General features: G+C 40.4%; 2 protein-coding genes across 13 annotated transcripts in view; one reads left to right on the plus strand and one right to left on the minus strand.

The window, feature by feature from the left end:
- Positions 1-18195, plus strand: part of Osbpl1a (oxysterol binding protein like 1A) — a 198608-nt gene that overhangs the window by 84653 nt on the left and 95760 nt on the right. For 6 of the 12 annotated variants that reach the window (XM_087189608.1, XM_021265138.2, XM_087189620.1 and 3 more), the window contains one exon: positions 790-896. In XM_087189608.1, the coding sequence (XP_087045734.1) occupies positions 790-896 (107 nt within the window). Of the gene's footprint in view, positions 1-789; positions 897-7883; positions 8158-10870; positions 11012-18195 lie in introns of those variants that run through there. The other 6 variants (XM_087189645.1, XM_021265142.2, XM_021265141.2 and 3 more) reach the window with 6 other exon arrangements.
- LOC147830142 (uncharacterized) lies at positions 7631-8689 on the minus strand. The gene is given in 1 exon segment (XM_087190599.1): positions 7631-8689. A coding segment is annotated over 1 exon segment (750 nt). The 5' UTR covers positions 8381-8689.

Below are 18195 nucleotides of genomic sequence, written 5' to 3' on the forward strand. Positions count from 1 at the left end.
TAGGTCCTTGCGCTTGCGAGGCAGGTGGTGGAACCACTGAGCTAAGTCCCCGGCCCCCAGGGACACATTTTTAATGCCAAACATTTGTCTAAATAAGAACTAGAGGAAGTTGAGTTGATGCTGCCTTCAGATGTTAGCCTCCATGTCAGCTACAGACTTATTTTTGTCCCTTTTTAGCACTTTGCTTTTGAATAAAATTACTTATCTAGCATAGAACATCAAAAAAGGAAATGTTACTGTCTTTTTTTTTTTTTTTTTTTGGTACCGGGGATCGAACTTGGGTCCTTGTGCTTGCACAGCAGGCGGCGAAACCACTGAGCTAAATCCCTGGCCCGAAATGTTAATGTCTTAAAAGTAGTGCTATCGATCCTGTTTGTCAGCTGCTTTCTTAAACATTACATAGTGTGCCTATTCTCTATTTTAAAACGTTTTTTCTTTTGGTGTTAGTGCTTCTCTTTGTAGGGTCTAGGCCAGTGGTGGCAAACCTATGTATGGCACATGTGCCACAGCAGGCTGTTTGCATCACTGCAAGCTCTGAAAGGTTCGCCGTCACTGATCTAGCCCTTTCTGGGGGTTGGCTTCATCTTTTTCCTGTACCAACTCATGTACCCTGGTGATGGTAGGTGATTGATGAGTGACAGTGCCCAAGAAACATAATGTTGTGCATGCTTTGCTTACGACAGCTGGAAGGAAAAACGAAGCAAGTAGATATAAAAGTGTTTTTGTGGTCTTAGTTTACCTTGAGAGTACCTAACGTCCCACTCACTGTATTTCTTCTTGTATTTATAGAAATGCTTCCATCATTTCTCCAGAAAGTTGAAGTCATCTCTGAAGCTTCTAGAGAAACTTGTGCAGCTCTGGGTAATTGCCTTCGTCTGTTCACTAAACAAGAAGAGGTAAGTTGTTTGGAATTTAATTTTAAAATAATTATTGGGGTGTCTAAAAAATGTGTTATAAGTCATTGTTTTCAAATTGTTGAAAAGTGAAGAAAGAAAAAAAAAAAGAAACCAAATATATATGGAAAGCTTCATTTTCACCAAAATTTGGCATTTATTTTTGATTAAGCAGGATGATGCTAAAATAACTACTGAAACTTTCAGAATTCTTTTGAATTTATTGATATAGCCATGTTTAACAAATATAATTGACATCACCCTGCCAAGGATGGTTGTGACATTTCAGTAGAAGGGATACGAAAATATTCTAGAAACAAAAGATCTTTATATGAAAAATATATAATGCTTGTATTTAGAAAATATTGTTATCCTTACCTATGAAACTGATCTCTGTGGATGTTTTGTGTTTTGTTCCCCCTTGTTCTCTTCCTGTTCAGCAATATGCTTTTGGCTTTTTGGGTGAAAGCAATATGCTAATCCATTAAGAATCCTTCTTTTAAGGACTAAAAAGTTGTAAATATGTGCTTGAGTTGCCTCAACTAGTATTTTCCTTTTATTTATTTTGTCATTTTCATGATTTTAAACCAAGTGGCAGGCTGGGCATGGTGGCGCATGCCTGTGATCCCAGCACTTGGGAGGCTGAGGCAGGAGGATCGCTGCAAGTTCGAGGCCAGCCTGGGCTACATAATAAGACTGTGTCTCAACCCACCTCCAACTCAAATGGCAACAAGTTTTTTTTTCCATTTTGTTAATTTCAATGTATATCTTTAACCTTCACTTTTTATATTGATATCTAATTTCTTATGCTTATACTTTTTGGTTAGAGATTAGGTTTTAGCAAAATAAGAGAAAAATGGATTTATGTGTTCTCTAATTTTTATTTTGACACAAGGTCTCACCAAGCTGCTAAGCTGCCCAGCCTGGGCTCATACTTGCGATCCTCCTGTCTCAGCCTCTCAGAGTGCTGGGATTACAGGTGTGTGTGTGCCACCATGCCTAGTTTGTATGTTTCTCTTATATGTAAAAATCTAAAATTTTATTTTTCCATGATTAAAATGGAAGCCTTGTGAATTCATATACAGCTTTTGAAATACTGTTTATGTGTGCCACACATTCCATATATTAGTTTGACAAATAGGAAAATATTAATCTGAGTTCTTTTAAAACTGTATATGTGATAATTAACTTTATAAGGTCTTATCAGATAAATAAATGATTCTCGTGCTGGAAAAATAAAGGGGTAGAAGGAGGCGGGGGAAAGAAGGGAATTGAAATGCGTTATATAAATGTACCAATTCCCTATACTGAATGTAATAGTGTACTGCAAACATGTACTAATAAAAGTCAAAACAAAAAAACTTACAGAAAGTCTTACAAAAGAATTCTGTTAATTCTGTTACTATCACAGGAAAACAATTGTCATTAAGCATTTTAAATCACTGATCTAATACTGTTTTAAAAATATTTTCTTAGCACTTCTTTTTATTCATTTGCAGATTTTATATGCTAGTTTAAGTGATGAACAATGTATATAGGTCTGAATAAGTTGTAGCACATCTTTGAAATTAACAAATTGTGATGTCAGGATTCATGTAGTATTTAGCACATTGTAAAACCAAATTTCTCTCATATTTTTAATGTGATTACCTGACAGATGTCTTTTTTTATCACCCCTAGGGATGTATGATTTTAAGGCAGAATAATGGATTAGAAGTAATGTTTTGTTGGTGGTCTGTAATTTCTGGAGAAGTCAACCTACTGTAATTTTTACATTGTTTGCTTTAAAAACCCCAACCCCCTCTCTTTGTTAAAAATGTAGGTTTGCAAGAGTATTAGCTTTGAGCTTAGACCGTTTAACCTCTTTTAGCTTCTTAAATTTATCACAAGGATTAAATATGATAATGCCAGCAAAATCCTTGGTATAGTGCCTGATGCATCATAACCCCAGAGTAAAAGCCAGGGGTTACAATTGTAGGATCTTAGGTAATTAACACTTGTAATCGCCCTTCTTTGATGATTTCTTGGAGCTTTTGTGTCTTTAAAGTCCATTTGTTTTGGGAAGAGGTAGTGTTTTCTAAAGATTTGACTATTTGTGGAAGGATTGTTTTGTGCTTTATCTTTATTACTTACTGAGCAACAATGGATTACTAATGTTTCTGTCTTGGTTTTTATGTCTTCTGCTTTGAAGAAACCATGTAGAAAGTTGTCAGGAACCCTGGTCTGAATGTCTAATGGATCTGTTTTAAATTTCAGTCTTTGACTGTGGGATAAGTTTCTATAAAAGAAAAATATATAAACATTTTAAGAGTTGGATATGGGTATCAACTGTACATAGCTGAATAATCTGTATGGAGCACAGCATTCATTTAGTAACTCGCATTTCACGTTTTAGATTTTCAGAGGATCTTTAGGATAGCTTTTCAGTAATTTTATGAAATACCATTTCAGTAAAATTTATGGATTTCATAGGAGAAAAGTTATATAGAGAAGGCTCCCAGTATACTTGAAAAACAAGTGGCATCCTTGAAGTTGGTCTTTCAAATGCCTAAAAAGTATATTAGAATTTAATAACTCAATTGAGATCAGAGTGGCATAATCACATTCTTTAATGCCTTACTTATCTGGCATTGTGTTACCTTTCTGTTATCTGGAAATTTTTTAAACAGAACAGTCAGAAGCTTTGAATTTCCATAGACTTGAGTGTACTTCCTGGCTCTGCTACTTAATCTTGCTTCAACTGAGGGTTTTTTTTTTTTTGGTACCGGGGATTGAACTGGGACCATGCGCTTGTGCGGCAGGCGCCAGAACCACTGGGCTAGATCCCCGGCCTTCAACTCAGTTTTTAAGTACAATCTCCTTTTTAAAATGGTGGCCAGCTGAAACACCAGTGGATCACTTTGAAGAATAATGGGATTGTAGTGGTGAAACACTTGTGTTGTATGTGCTACAAAACACAGATTGGATAGGTGTGAGTGACCTCAGTCCCCATGGCTGCAGACCTATTTCTATTTTAATCTTTTTTATGTTGCATTTACTTTTCCTTTTGGGGTGGTTCTGGGGATTGAACCCAGGGTCTTTCACACGCTAGGCAAGTGTACGACTGCTCAGTCACATCCCCAGCCCGCGCATTTCATACTTAACCTAAAATTTTAAAACTCAATTTTGTTTTCTGGTTTTCTCAAGATTATCCTTTTGTTTGTTAATAAGTACCCTCTGCCTTTCTACAGATACCTCAGAGGATAATTTTTATAGAACCGTGTGTTTTTTAGCTACATGGCTCAGTCTTGCTAATGCCTCTTGAATTTTTGTTTGCTCCTTATGGGTTTTTAAAAAATTACTTCTAGACTTTTAGATTATGTGCTTATTTCTAGCAGAATGTAGATCCCTTCTGATTTACTCTTTCTAATCCATTTAATAACAAAGCCAGAGAACCAAATTTGGTTAAGACTGTGTCCGCAGTGAGTCCTCTGAGTTGGCTCAGTAGGAGGGGCTTCTAGGAGTGCGGGCCTGGCGCCCCAGCCTGTTCCTTCCATTTCTGTGGTGTGTGGGTGGCTTCTGCTTGTTAGTGGATGTCTGCTGTGACCTGCAGCGTCAAGGATTTTACTATGAGCTGTAGATAAATGAAGTATCGTTACAGGAAGATTTTATTTGTAAATAAAACTAGTTACATGGTTGAAAACATTTGCAATATATAAAATAAGATGAGAAGTTTGCGTGATTTAGTGAAGAGAAACCTACAGGATGTTTTTAAGGTAGAATACTTAGAAATGTCATATCAGTGAATGTTAATGCTGGGGGTTTTTGTGTGTGTGTGTGTGTTTTTGTTTTTGTTTTTTTTTCCTTTTCCTTCACTCTGGTCTGGAAGTTTCATTGAGAAGGCTAGAAACTGGCTTCATGACTGTTTTTGTTTCTGTAGTTTTCCTCACCAGAGAGTGGTCTCAGAAGGAGCTAAACTGTGACATGGCGGCCATGATTGGTGCCGTCCTTGTTCTGTGAATCATGGAGTTCCCTCTGACTTAGACCAGTTTTTCCAAGTTACGAACTTGGCTGTTTGAAGTTGGCATAAGCTCACTTACATGTTTTAGGCTTTCATGTGAAACATCCCGACTGCTGAAGAGAGGTGACCCAGATGTAAGACTGAATGGTGATGGTGCTACATTTGTGGTGTAACAGAAAGATTGAGACTAAGCTGGAACCATCTGAAAGGTTAGGGCTCGTGCGGGTTCTCTGGGCCAGATGCTGACATCACTGAACAGAAATCATGGGGACCTAGAACTCTACGAAGTCATGGTGTCCTTTGTTCATTTAGTTTCCTGTGCTTTCTATCAGTTGTTTATTCATTTTGTGTCCCTCAGCTCTTCTTTCCTAATGTTCCCTCAGCCACTGCAAGTCTTCACCGCTCTCTGGCTCGCTCATTCCTGCAGTTTCCTTATCTTCCTCTGTGGAGAGCAAAATTTCTTAGCTAAATTTTAAAGAATTTACTTAATCATGGTAAATTCTATCTGATCCCTATCCCAATTTTTATCAGCATCAGCTTCCATGCCTTTGTTTGCATCTAAATGTTGGGGACCTTGCTTCCAAAACATAGCCCCTGTCTTGAATTCTCTGCTCCTTTATTTTATGGCTTTTATCTGTCACTGCATTTCTTACCAGTTCCAGTCTTGACAAAGTGATGCTTTCAGTTTCAGCATCTTCCTTCCCCAGCTAGTCCACTTTCCCATATTTCTTTCTAAAGCAGAGGATGCTTTTAAATTGTCTTGCTTGTCCTGTGAAAGACTTGTCATTTGACCACTTCTTGCTTTTTTGGAATCCTCTGTGGCTACCTCTTTTCCTTTATGGCTTCTCAGTCACCTTCAGGCATCTCTTCTTGTGTCTTGAATGAGTGTTCCCTAGGTTTCTTGGGTGGCTTTCTCTTAGCGTTCTCCCTGAATGATCTCCCTTTCTTCTTTAAGGAGAGATCCATGGTTACTTAGATATCTACTTTAGACCATTCCCAGCTCTTAACCAGTATATCCAGCTTTCTTTTTGAACATTTACACATAATTATGTCAAAAGTATTTTAAAACCAGTGTGTCTAAAGCCGAGTTACCCATTCAGCTCATAGAAGTACTCACTGACTCAGGTACTTCTGAGCCAGGATCACATGAACTGTCTTTGATATATCCTTTTTCCTCATGCCCTGTCGCTTTGACTTCCAATGTTTGAATTCTGTCTCCCTTTAATCCTTAACCTCCAATCCCACACACAAATTTCCTATAAGTAGTCTACTGGCTAATTCTCAGGATTGCTTTGTTGATGACTGAGCCACCATTTCCTAGTCCCAGCCTCCACCCTTCCAAACTAGGTTAATGTCCTTCCTATGCCGAATTCGTTAGCACACCTGTGTTAATTTATTATCACTAAACTGGAGCTCCTGAAGGAACCACTGTGTCTTAGTTCTTTTTGTAGCATAGCACTTGGCATCCAGTACAGTAGGTGGTTAAATATTTGAATGCATGAATAATAAATGTACAAAGGAAAATAACACAAGCTTTTGGGTCGGACCAGTCTGGATCTAAACTCTGCTACCTCAACCTCAGCCAAATGTATTTATGTGAAGAAATTCCATTTTCCATATCTGAAAATGAATTATTTTAGGTGAAGTGCCTCAGTATAATGTCTGGCACATTGTAGGTGCCCAGTAAATCACTTTTTAAGACAGGGTAGCTTTTGTTGTTTGTTGTGCTGCCCAGTACTATTTTTGTAAACTGAATTCATTCTCCAATTTTCAGGGCCTGCAGAGAAAGATTCTGTAGTGCCAAATGTGATTTTTCTAAATAGAAGAATAGTTAGTTATCAATTAAAACGTGGAATGAAAGGAGTTTTCAAAGACAACATGAAGGGCCGGGGATTTAGCTCAGTGGCCACCGAGCACCTGCCTCGAAAGCGCAAGGTCTTGAGTTCGATCCCTGGTACAAAAAAAAAAAAAGAAAAGAAAAAAAATCAAAGACACACCATGTAACCTCACAAACTTCAATCCTAAAATTTCCACTAAGGCCTTGCAGATCTTCGCCACTTTCTACATCTGTAGTTGCAAATACAGGGACCACTGATTGCAGAGGAACTTAAAGGAACCCTGGGACTTTGTTAAAGAAATACTTTTGTTCATTATTGTCATGCAGGGCTCACTGAAGTATGAGGACAGATGTGTATTAGAAAGATTTAAAACTTATGTTAGAACCAGAGTTGTTGTTTTTAACCAGAAGATTATAGTTCACCAGAATCGGATTCACCTGACTGACCATAGGTGCAGCACTTATCTGGTGGGGTTTCCTGTCCTCGGAGCTTTCATCTGCAAGTCTGGCTGGGATGAGAAGCCTTCTGCTCCGCTTAAGTAGGTTCCACATTGGCATGATCAGTGCTGCTGTTTGACTCATCCCTCTAATCCTACCCAGCGAGGGTGTAAACAATACACACGAGGACCACATCAGTGCTGCCTCGGGAATGGCAGACCTGAGTCTGCAGCCGAAGGGCGCTGGAGTGTGGGGAAGCCTGCAGGCAGGAGGGCTCCCCTGCCGGCCGAGTTCCGCGAGGGGCGGGTCGGCCGTGTAAAAGTTGTCAGGGCCCAGTCTGCGGGAGGGTCGGGGCGAGCACCAGGCCACGCTAGGACCGCGCAGCAGCCTCCGCGCCGCCCTCGCCCTCCCGGCGCTGCCAGCAGTTTCCTTACTGGAGACCCGCCGAGCGAGTGTTCTGGGCTAGGGACAGTCTGGGGCCCGGAGGGAGGACACGGCGCTGCTGCAGGCCCGCGGCTGCGGAGGGCGGGTCTGGGGCCGGCGAGTGGGACCTCTGTGGCCGGCCAGGCGGGCAGGCGGGCGAGCGGGTGGTGCTGGTGCGCAGTCCTGGGCCTCGTCTGTGACCTCGACCTCGCCTGGAGGCGGGCGCTGCTGCCTGGCTGGAGCAGGGGCGGGCCTCGCGGAAGGTGACTTAGGCAGACCTTGCGGTGCCGCCCTGGGTCGTGCCTCTGCGAGCGGAGCCTGAACGGAGCGGGAGCTGGAACGGCTCGGCTGGAGCAGGGGGAGCAGGCCGAAGGCGTCGGCGCCAGAGCTGGTCGAGGACCGCGGGGGTCCGGGCTCCCCGCCAGGTGAGTGGGTGGGTGCGCTGCCGCGGGTGGCCGAGGACACAGAGAAGGACGGGGGCTGGGCGGCCAGCTGTGATCGAGGGATGTGAGTAGATCCAAGAATAGTTGGACGCGTGTGCGCCTTGCAGAGCGGAGCGGAGCCGGGTGCGTGGGGAGGGGCGCGAGCGGACGCTCCCCTCGGGAAGGGAAGGGTCTCCGCCGGGTGTGTGTCCGCGGGGAAAAGCCCGATTACCGCCCCCCCCCCCATATATTAGTATTAGGTCAGATCAGATCGGGCTGGAGTGGGAGGAGTAAGAGTGAAAGACGTTATTGTCCTAAATACCTTCCAAGTTAGCGATTTTTTGCATGTCTCTATTCTGGCTGACATTGAGATGAACTTAGCATCAGGGCTTCTGAGTCCGCTGAAATTCCAAGAAAATGTGGGGAAATGACTGAGTGGATTGGAGGGAGAAAGGGAAAATACATTAATGTTGGGCAGAGGGGAGATGGCTTTCAACTTTAATGTTTGATTTAGGATTTTTAATTACTCATGGGCTTTCTTTGTGGCCCAAGCCAGAGGGGAATCGCGTTCCCCAGCATGCAGAGGATGTGGCTAGTTGTTTTGTGTTTTCAGTTGTGCTGAATTTTTCTGGGTTTGGGGGGAGGGTACACGGCGAGAAAGGTGCTAGGGAGGAGCTTGGAACTGTATAGCTTTTCTGAGTTATTAAGGCTATTAAAAGTTTCTTAATTTTAATTAGGTTCAGCGACAGAATTAAGGCATTTCATTTGAGAGGCATAGCATTGGTTAGCAGGAGGCTTTTCCAAAGGAGAAAAATGCTTGAAATTCGTGTTGGTGGAGTAATGTGTAGGCTAGAATATGGGGATCTAAATGTAAACTTTTCAGCTTGACACAGCGCAGTTAATCTCTCCTCCAAGTGTTGTTTGGTTTTTAGCACGGAAGTGGATGACTTGGCGTGGTAGCTCAGTTTTGTTTTTTGGTTGTTTTTTTTGTGTTTTTTTTTGTTACCGGGGATTGAACTCGGGACCTTGCACTTGCGAGGCAGGCGCTGGAACCACTGAGCTAAATCCCCAGCCCTGTAGCTCAGTTTTGATCGAGTCATTTTGAATCTGGACATGAAGATCAGAATTATTTGAACCTCTGCCCACTATTACTTTCACTGGAGTTTTAAAGATATCTTTATCATTGTGGATATACCTTAGGCGCTGGACTCGGGTATCCCCTTTTCAGGAACATTTTAAAAGGTTAATTTTTGGGATGGTGGTAAAAGTGACCCATGTGCTGTTAATCTCCTTGTGCTCAGTTGCCCATGCTGCACAATGGGGGAAAATAAAAAAGCTGGCTAGGTTTTCCATATTAAAAAATTATTCATTCAAAATAAAGGTAGTGTATAATTACAAGTATCTTTAAAATATTGCATTTAAAGTAGCAATAATTATGCAACATCCTAATCTGAGCTCATAATTTTTTTCTTATAAAAGATTTGATAAATTTATTACTATTTATGGCATTAGAATATATCACTATCACCTCTGAGGATTTCAAGAAAAATTTAATACCCTTTAAAAATGAAAATGGAGAATTTTTACATGGTATACATTATTCAACATATTTTACCATTTAAATTTTCATGTTTTATGTATAACCAAGTACCATACTGCTGTAAATTAATTTTGGAAGTGTCAGATTATAAATTATGTACAAATAAAAAGTTCATGTAAATTGTAAAATGAAGCTGAACTTCATTTTGCTAACTTTTGGGAGTTTTTGAACAGTAACTGGTAGCATGGTCTGTGTGTGTGTGCGTGCGTGTGTGCTAGGGTTGACACACTTGATGTGACTTGTAACCCTGACAAGCTTTTGTATCGCTTAGTGGTACAAGGCTGTTAACTAGATGCAGTTGTTTGCCTCATTCCCTCCATATTAATATAGAAGGCCCTACCTGGCTTATATTCAGATGACTTTTGAATGAGTTGCATAGGCAGATATAATTTTCTTTTTATTTTAACCTCAAAGTATTCAACCTAAAACATTGCTATAACAGTCATTGTAAATTTGATACTTAAATACTTTATGTAAAGTGTTTTTTTTTTTTTTGGGTACGGGGGATCGAACTCAGGTCCTTGCGCTTGCAGGGCAGGCGACGGAACCACTGAGTTAAATCCCTGGCCCTAAAGTTTCTTTCTTGCCTAATTCATTAATATTTACCTTGACAGAGACTGCTAGACCAGTCTGTGTGCATAAAACATAGTCTACTACAGGTGCCAGGTAACAGAATAGATTCCTACAAAGGGTGCACCTCAGAAACAGTGGGAAAAGGATGAACTCTGGGAAATCATTCCTTACAACAGAGGAACTAGTCTAAATGAATAGAAGCAGGCTCTTTTTGAAGGATTTTGAAACTTATCTTGGAATCGGTGAAAGATTTTAATAGTGGGGGAGATTTCATCAGATTTGCTCCTTTTGAAAAGGATTAGAGGGCGGGCCTGTGAGCAGACCACCAGGTGCAAGAAATTGAAGAGATAATCAGGGCCTGAATCAAGTTAATGATTGAGGGGAGAAAAGATAATAGAACAGAAAGATGCTTCAAAAATACAGAACATAAGGTAGGAGCCAATAGTAGATTGAATGTGGGGAATGAAGGGAAGGTGGCACGAGAGCTGACATCCAGCTTTCTGCTGTAGGTCACAGAATAGAAGGTGACTAAGGCAGGCGTAAATGGAATGTAGGAAGACGAAATACCTTTTGGACATGTTGACACATCCTTGTCTTTGTCCAAAAAAAATATTGGGACCAATTAGTATTGGGAGTCACCTGGATGAACATAGTAATCATGCCTAAGCGGTGAATAATACCATGTAGGAGGATAACTTGAAAAAGTTGAGTCTGTTGTTTAAAAGACAAGTGGAAGGAAGGGACCAAGCAGGGACTACTGAGAAAAAACAGAGAGGCAGGAGCAGGTCTGGAGTTCAAGGGGGAAGAGCATTCCAAGAAGTGCAGGTAAGAACCAAATTGTGTCCACGGGATTTGGGAGCTAGGTGGTCACTGGAGGCTGATGAGAGAAGTTTGAGAAGCGTGACGTAGGATCCAGCCAGACTGCAGTGAGCAGAGGAGTAAACATGAGGGGAGTGAGGAGAAGTGGCAGGGGGGGTGGGATTCAGTCGCTGTGGACATTAATAATCTATGAATAGTGACAGTTTTGTTCCCTCTAATCCTTATGCTTTCCATTTATTTATTTGTTTGTTTGTTTTGCTCTTAATATGTTGGCTAGGACCTGCAGGTTAATGTTGAATAGGTCCTCAGGTAGTGGGACTCCTGTCCTTCTGATTATAGAAAAAGATGCATTTTAAACTTATAATGATTTACTATGGAGGATGATATTTAATAACTACCATTTACCAGATTAATGATGTTGGCTTTTATTCTTATTCAGTTTTTTAATCAGGAAAAAATGTTGAATTTTATCACATGTTCTGCATCTATTAAGAGGATTTTTTTTTTTTTTTGCTAGCAAATGATATATATATATTTTTTTGTACCAGGGATCAAACTCAGGTCCTTGAGCTTGTGAGGCAGGAGGCGGAACCACTGAGCTAAATCCCTGGCCCAGCAAATGATATTTTTATACTTCTTCCAAAGATAAACCACCCTAGGGATTCTGGAATTAAAACTAATTTGGACATGTATTTTCTTTAACAATCTCTTCACTTTACCTTCTTTTGGATTTTAATATCTCTGTTCCTAAGTGAGATCAGCCTGTAATTTCCTTTGTGTTCTGTCATCATAGTTTAGTATCTGACCTCTTAAAGTGTGTTTGGGGATGTACCCTCTTGCTGTTCTCTGAAAGAGCTTGTATAAAGTAGGAAGGATCTATTCCTTGAAATCTTGGAACTCTGTTGTAAAATTATCCTATCTTTGTGAGTTTTAAAAACCTAATTAAATTCTTTAATAGTTATAAAACTTAGTTTTCTGTTTCTTTATGGATCAATTTTGACATGTTATGTATGTATTTCTATGAATTTATCTTCTATTGAAGTTTTGAAATTTATTGTTACAAAGGTGTTCATACTGTTCTTTAATCCTTTTAACTTATGTTGGATCTGCAATCATGTGTTCTTTTTCTTACTTTTTTCCCTAATACTATATTTATTTGGATAGCTCTGAAAAAATTTTTCTCTTTTAAATGAATTCTCTCCTCACCCCTGCTCTCTCAGTAAGTTTCATTAAAGTTTTATTTGATTTTTCGAAGAACTTACTTTAGCTTTGGTATCTTTTGCATCCTTTTCTTTTAAATTAATTTTCTCTGTCACTTTCTTGCAGTTAATTTTTCCCTATGATCCATGCATTTGTTATTCTCTGGCCCCCTGAAAATGGATAATTTGTTCAACATTTGTCTTTTGCCAAATTTTAAGTCTTACATTTTTTGGTTCTAATGTTTTATAATTTGGTGACCAGGTCATTGCTGGCTTTATCCATTACTTTATTTTATAGACCCTAGTATTTTGTACTTTTGTAGACTCCATCTTACCAGACTGAGGACTACCAATGTGTAATGAGTTACTGCCCTCCTAATATGTAAAACACCGAAAACCTACAGAAAGTCTTGGTGATCTCCAGTTGTTTTCTCTTACTGCTTGCTGTTTCCGTGGCTTGGCCTTTCTCTTCATTTCGTTTTCCTACCTAGCTGCTCACCACCTTCTTTTCCCCTTACCTCATGCTTTCTTTTCTATACCTGATGCTTTGAGAGGTAGAAGCATGATTGCTTCCTTGTTGCCTTCCCCCCAATTATTTTCTGCTTTTATTTTCTACTTTTCTGTACTTTGAGGATTTTTCATCATCTGCTGAATATGCTGTCTTGCTCTTTCCTTCTCTCCAGAACCTTGGCCCCAGCACCAAGGGAAAGATACCTGCATGACCTGCCTCTGATTTTTGTTTTAATTCTGGATGTTCACTATTATTTGCCACCCAGTCTTTGTTATTCCCCATACAACCCAACTTGGGGAACACCTAGGAAGAAAGCAGACTGTGGGACATCGATGTGGGCTTCCGTAGCAAACGCCTTTCTTGCTGTTTTGACTCTGGAGAAGCCATATTCCAAGGCCCACGTTCTCCCTGTGTTCCGCAGGGTTTTTAAAGACAGGTCTTTTCTGTGTGCTTCACAAGCTGTTTTGAGACTCAAATGAGGAAAAGGATGGTACCCCTTATCTCATGTTAGATCTCTTAAAAGGAATTTGTGCACAACTCTGGAATGGAATGGCATGGTTTGTGCCATAGTGTGTTGGATGAGAGAAACCCTGATGGGAAGCAGTAGGTAGTGACAGGAGTGACTAGAAGCAGAGGGGTTGTGCTCAGTGGGTGAGAGAGTTTCAGGGGAGTTGCCTGCTCCCTGGGAGAAGGGAGCTCATAACCTCCCAAGCTGCAGATGTGAACATGTTACGTACAGGAGCTGGATTCTAGCCTTTGGTGATGTTGATCCTTTACCTAATTCTGAATGGCTACATTCAGGACCCTGGGCTTTTTGAGCTTTTTCTGAGAAATCAGCTGTCATTTACAGTAGTGTTTTTTATAAGGGAAATTTTGTTGATACTCTGGGTTCTAAACAGCTGGATTAAAAATGATGTTTTATGAATATAATTCTTACTAAACTTCTTGCATGTGAAAGAATGATTTAGTTTTGAATATGTCCACTTGTTCTTATTTTACTTTGTATTATGGAGTCATTATTTAAAATCTCCGTCATAGAACTGATCTTGCACAGAATCTACTCTCTTGCTTTTCAGATTTTTTATTAGGGATGTAGGCAGATGCAGATGCCAGTACGTAAGAATGATAAAAGTTAAAAACATTCCAATCCACTAAGGCCCCTCCATAAACACAGTCTGAAAATGATTGATCAGTTCTGCTTTATTTTACAGAGAAGATAAAGGCCTAGAGAAAGAATCATGTAGTTCTCAAGCTTATGTAAGTAGTAGGATGCAAAACTTAGAACAAAATCTAGCACTCTGCATCTAGATTTAGTGCTGAAGAACAGCCCAACTATAAACGTACATGATTTGAATTAGCAAAGCTAAGTTCATCCATTAGATAAGCCAATCCACCTTTTTTCAAAGTTGATGTGGCCGTCTATACAAGCTATTTTTCAATTTGACAAAAGGGTACCAAATTTAGAAATAAGAACCAGATGGCCAAGAATATTAAAACATCTTCACATTTTATACAGAATACCTATAGTCTTGGTTTTTAACAGGAAATTGCTAACCATACTTTTGGGAAATTTTTGTTGGTAGAAGTTGCATTTTAAAAGAAACTGGAATATGTCCATTTCTCTCAATATTCTAATTTTTTTTTTTGGTAGTGGGGATTGAACTCGGGTCCTTGCGCTTGTGCTGTAGGCAGCAAAACCACTGAGCTACATCCCCGGCTCTAAATTTTATCCTAAGATGAAACTATCAGAATACTACAGAGTAGACTTTATTTTCAGAAAATGACCCTCACTGAATTATACTAAGTTTGAGTTAGACCCTCAGTTTCTCTTGAGGAGTTAAAAAAAAATAAATTAGCTTCAATGACGTGATCATTTTGCCCTCTTAATATTTTTGTTCCCCTATATATTACCTTGCGTGAGAAATTAGAGCAAAGGGCAAAGAGGGAGTTTGTTTTCCCTAAAGAACTGGTATTTTTTTCTCCTTGTGGACAATTAAAAGAGTGTAATTGATTGTATTTCTGTTTCTGTTTTTGCCTTAAGAGAATTCATAGCCAGATTTATGGCTTGTCCACAGCATCTGCGTGGGCCCCTCCACTTAGGGGTCCTACTCCAATACCATGTTAGAAATTGTCCTTCCTTTCCATAACCTCACAGCTTGGCAATCACTGGATTACAATATTCTCCTGTAGAATTTCCTTCTATTTATGGCTGGCTGATACTCCATTGCATGTTTTATACCATCTTTGTTCAACCATTCACTGTCCATGGACACTTAGTTTCTTCTTCCCCCTGGCTAATGTAAAGAATCCCTCTATGAGTCTCTGATTTCATTTCTTTTCAGTGGATTGGTGGATCATATGGCAATTCTGCTTTTCAGCTTTTTGAGCAATCACTATGCCTTTTCCCATAGCAGCTGCACTATTTTATATTCCCATCAGCAGAGCCACGGGTTCTGAATTCTCTGTGTCCTTATGAGCTCCCTGCTCCTTTAATAGGAGCCATCATAAGGGTGTGAAGTGTGGAAAGAAATAACCTAGAGTTAGCATAGGAAAATAAGGGAATATATATTTGAATCACTGAAGGTATAAAATATGAGTTAAAGGATTTGATCTGAACGCTCTTGAGATGGTGAGGCAGGAGGATTGCAGATTTGAGCCTGTCCAGCCTGGGAAACTTAGCAACCCTATCTCAAAACAAAACATAAAGCATAGGTGCACATGTGTGGGCATAGGGTTGGGGGTGGACATGTAGCTCAGTGTAAAGGCCCTGTGCTCAGTCCCCACTACTGAAAATGAACTTGATATACTCAAGGATACATGGAACTAATAAAGTAGAACATGTATTTCTCAAAACCATTAAAATGATTAACATGGGAACAGAACAGAGGATTTAACATTTTATATTAAGATGATTATTGTTTGATCTTTAGCCATACTTAGAAGAATAAAAGTTTCTAGAAACCGTAAAGTCAAGGAAAACTTGAAGATTGAAACTTGGGAAAAATTTAACTGCAAAATTATTACAGGGATTTTAGAGATCATCTGATTTTCCTCCATCTGCAGGAATCTTCTCGACAACTTTTGCCAGTCAGTCTTTTTATGCTGTAGGTAAACACTTCCATTTATGAACTTAGAGGTTAAGAGGTAGGGGCTTGAGGCCGGGGATTTAGCTCAGCGGTGCAAGTACAAGGCCATGAGTTCAATCACCAGTACACCACCCCCCACCCCACCCCCCCAAAAGGAGGTAGGAGCATGACTCAAACAAACCTGGATTGGAATACAGACAGGCTGACGCCAGGTGTGGGATCTTAGGTGGGTCATGTAATTGGTAGTGGTAATCTGACAGTGCTGCAGTGTGAGGCATGTCCAAGATAGTATGTGTTTAGCATATACCTGGCGTAAGCATCACCAATGTTAGTTCCCATGGTACTGCAGGAGAACTATAAATATTAGGTTAAACTTTATATTAAGGCAGATTTTATCTCCCTTCGCCTGTGTTAAATTCACAAATCCTCTGTGCTCTGCAGCATCAAGTAAAAGCATACTTCCTGTTTGTGACAATTTCCCAGCTATTTATCTGGAGTAGCTAATGATGAATTCTTTTCCCCAAGCCAAACATCTCCAAGTTCCATCAATGTTACACTGTGTCAGGCTTTCCAGAATCACTCCTTTCTCTCTTCACTGGTCCCTCCCAGACTGTTTCTTAGAATGTGCACTCTAGAAAGGAGTGTAGTGTTCCTTGTGGAGGTTGAGCGCTGAGCAAGTGGCTTCTCGGTTTTCCTGAGGGGAGCCTCAGGTATGGCAGGGCCCTCTTCCCACTCCGGGCCTGTTCTGCTTCACGCTCACCCTCCTTGCTCTGTCCTGAGGACAGTGGCCTCTCATTCCACAGACTGGTGAGCCCATCCCTCCTCAGAGCTTCACTGTTCTCTGCCTGGCCCATTCTCCTCCTCAGTGCTCATCTGCTCTGTCACCCCTTGTCAGCCTTTCAGCCAGTGCCACCTCAGTGGGCCTTCTTGGACTCCTGGGTGACATCCCTGTCTTCCAGGGCCCTTTCCCCTTCTCAGATTTGTTTTAGTGTGTGGTGTTTTCCATCACCTAACATACTCAATATTCCACTGATTTACATTGTTCATTCCCCAACGATGAAGTATAAATTCAGTAAGTGCAGGGATTCTTGTTTTATTTACTGAGCGGTGATTCCCTGTGGTTTGGAGGAGGTGGGTGATAGGTAAGTATTCATTTGGTGGAGAGTACCGTGCAATGAATCCCTAGGTTGCTTACAGGTTGTGTGATACTGGGCTTGAGAAGGGCACTTGAGTACCACTTCATAGTCATTGGTCACATGATTTTCCTTGTGAAGGGGTCAGAAAAGAAAATTAAGTCTACCTGAAGAAGGGAAAATAAGCCACGTTCATTGTTTTAGGACTTTGAGAATTTTTAAATCACTTTAGTTTAATACTTCATTTTACATAAACTTTTATTTGTGTATAACATTTTTATTTTTTATAAGACTGTAGCTTATTTAAATGGGAAAATTGGCTCTTTAAATTTCTTATTAGAGCTGTCTTATTAGGGCTTAAGATAAATGATCTTCTCAACTCTTAGAGTGGTCAGAGCTCCAAACCAGCTGCTCATTGTCTCCAATATGCTGTGGAAATACCATTTTCTGCGTGTGTCATGACCAGCAAAACAAGGACCACTATTTTAAGATATTTAAAATATTTCCTTCAGCTGAAGTTTAACCTACTTGTGATTCTAGCATATTTAATCTCCCAACCCCAGTTGGAGAGCCATGGAAACTCTTGGCAAAACAGAATAAAGCATCAGCATTTTATAGGGGGAAACTTACTGTCTTTATGGGCTTAATAATATTTACTGTACACAGAAAGCTATTTTAAGAGACTGAGCCAAAAGCATTTAAAAAGTAGATTTGAAAATCGTATTACAGCTGCACAGTAGTTCTCCATAGAGAAAAGGAAGGAAAGAACTACTTATTCTTACAGTAACTTGGATGAATCTGAAAAAGTCTTTCACTGAAGGAAGGAGGCCAGACACGAAAAAGTAAATTTCTTTATTTCAAGTCCCAAAGCTGGCAGATATATTCCCTGGGGTGACGGGGAATGGTTGCCGGGTATGGGTGGGGAGAAGGGAAAGGGTGTACAAAGGCCGCCTGAGAATGGGGGGAGCAGAACTAGAACCTGTGTCTCAGTAGTGTGCCAGTTATGTGGTGTATGTATTTATAAAATTCATTGAACTACTCATCTAGAGTGTGTTGTATGTAATATCAGTAAAGGGCACTGAAAAAATTAAGGTCAGAGCTGGGCATGGTGCCTCACACTTTGTAATCCCAGCTACTTGTGAGAGTGAGGCTGGAGAATCTCAAGGCCAAGGCCAGCCCAGGCAATGCAGTCTCAGAATAACTCACACTGTCTCAGAATAAAAAAGGCTCAAGAAGTAGCTCAGTGGGAGAACTGGGTTCA

The sequence above is a fragment of the Heterocephalus glaber genome, unplaced genomic scaffold (genome assembly GCF_053883595.1).
Source record: "Heterocephalus glaber isolate CG9 unplaced genomic scaffold, H.glaber_assembly_v1.0 deba00000331, whole genome shotgun sequence".
Classification (NCBI taxonomy): Eukaryota; Metazoa; Chordata; class Mammalia; order Rodentia; family Bathyergidae; genus Heterocephalus; species Heterocephalus glaber.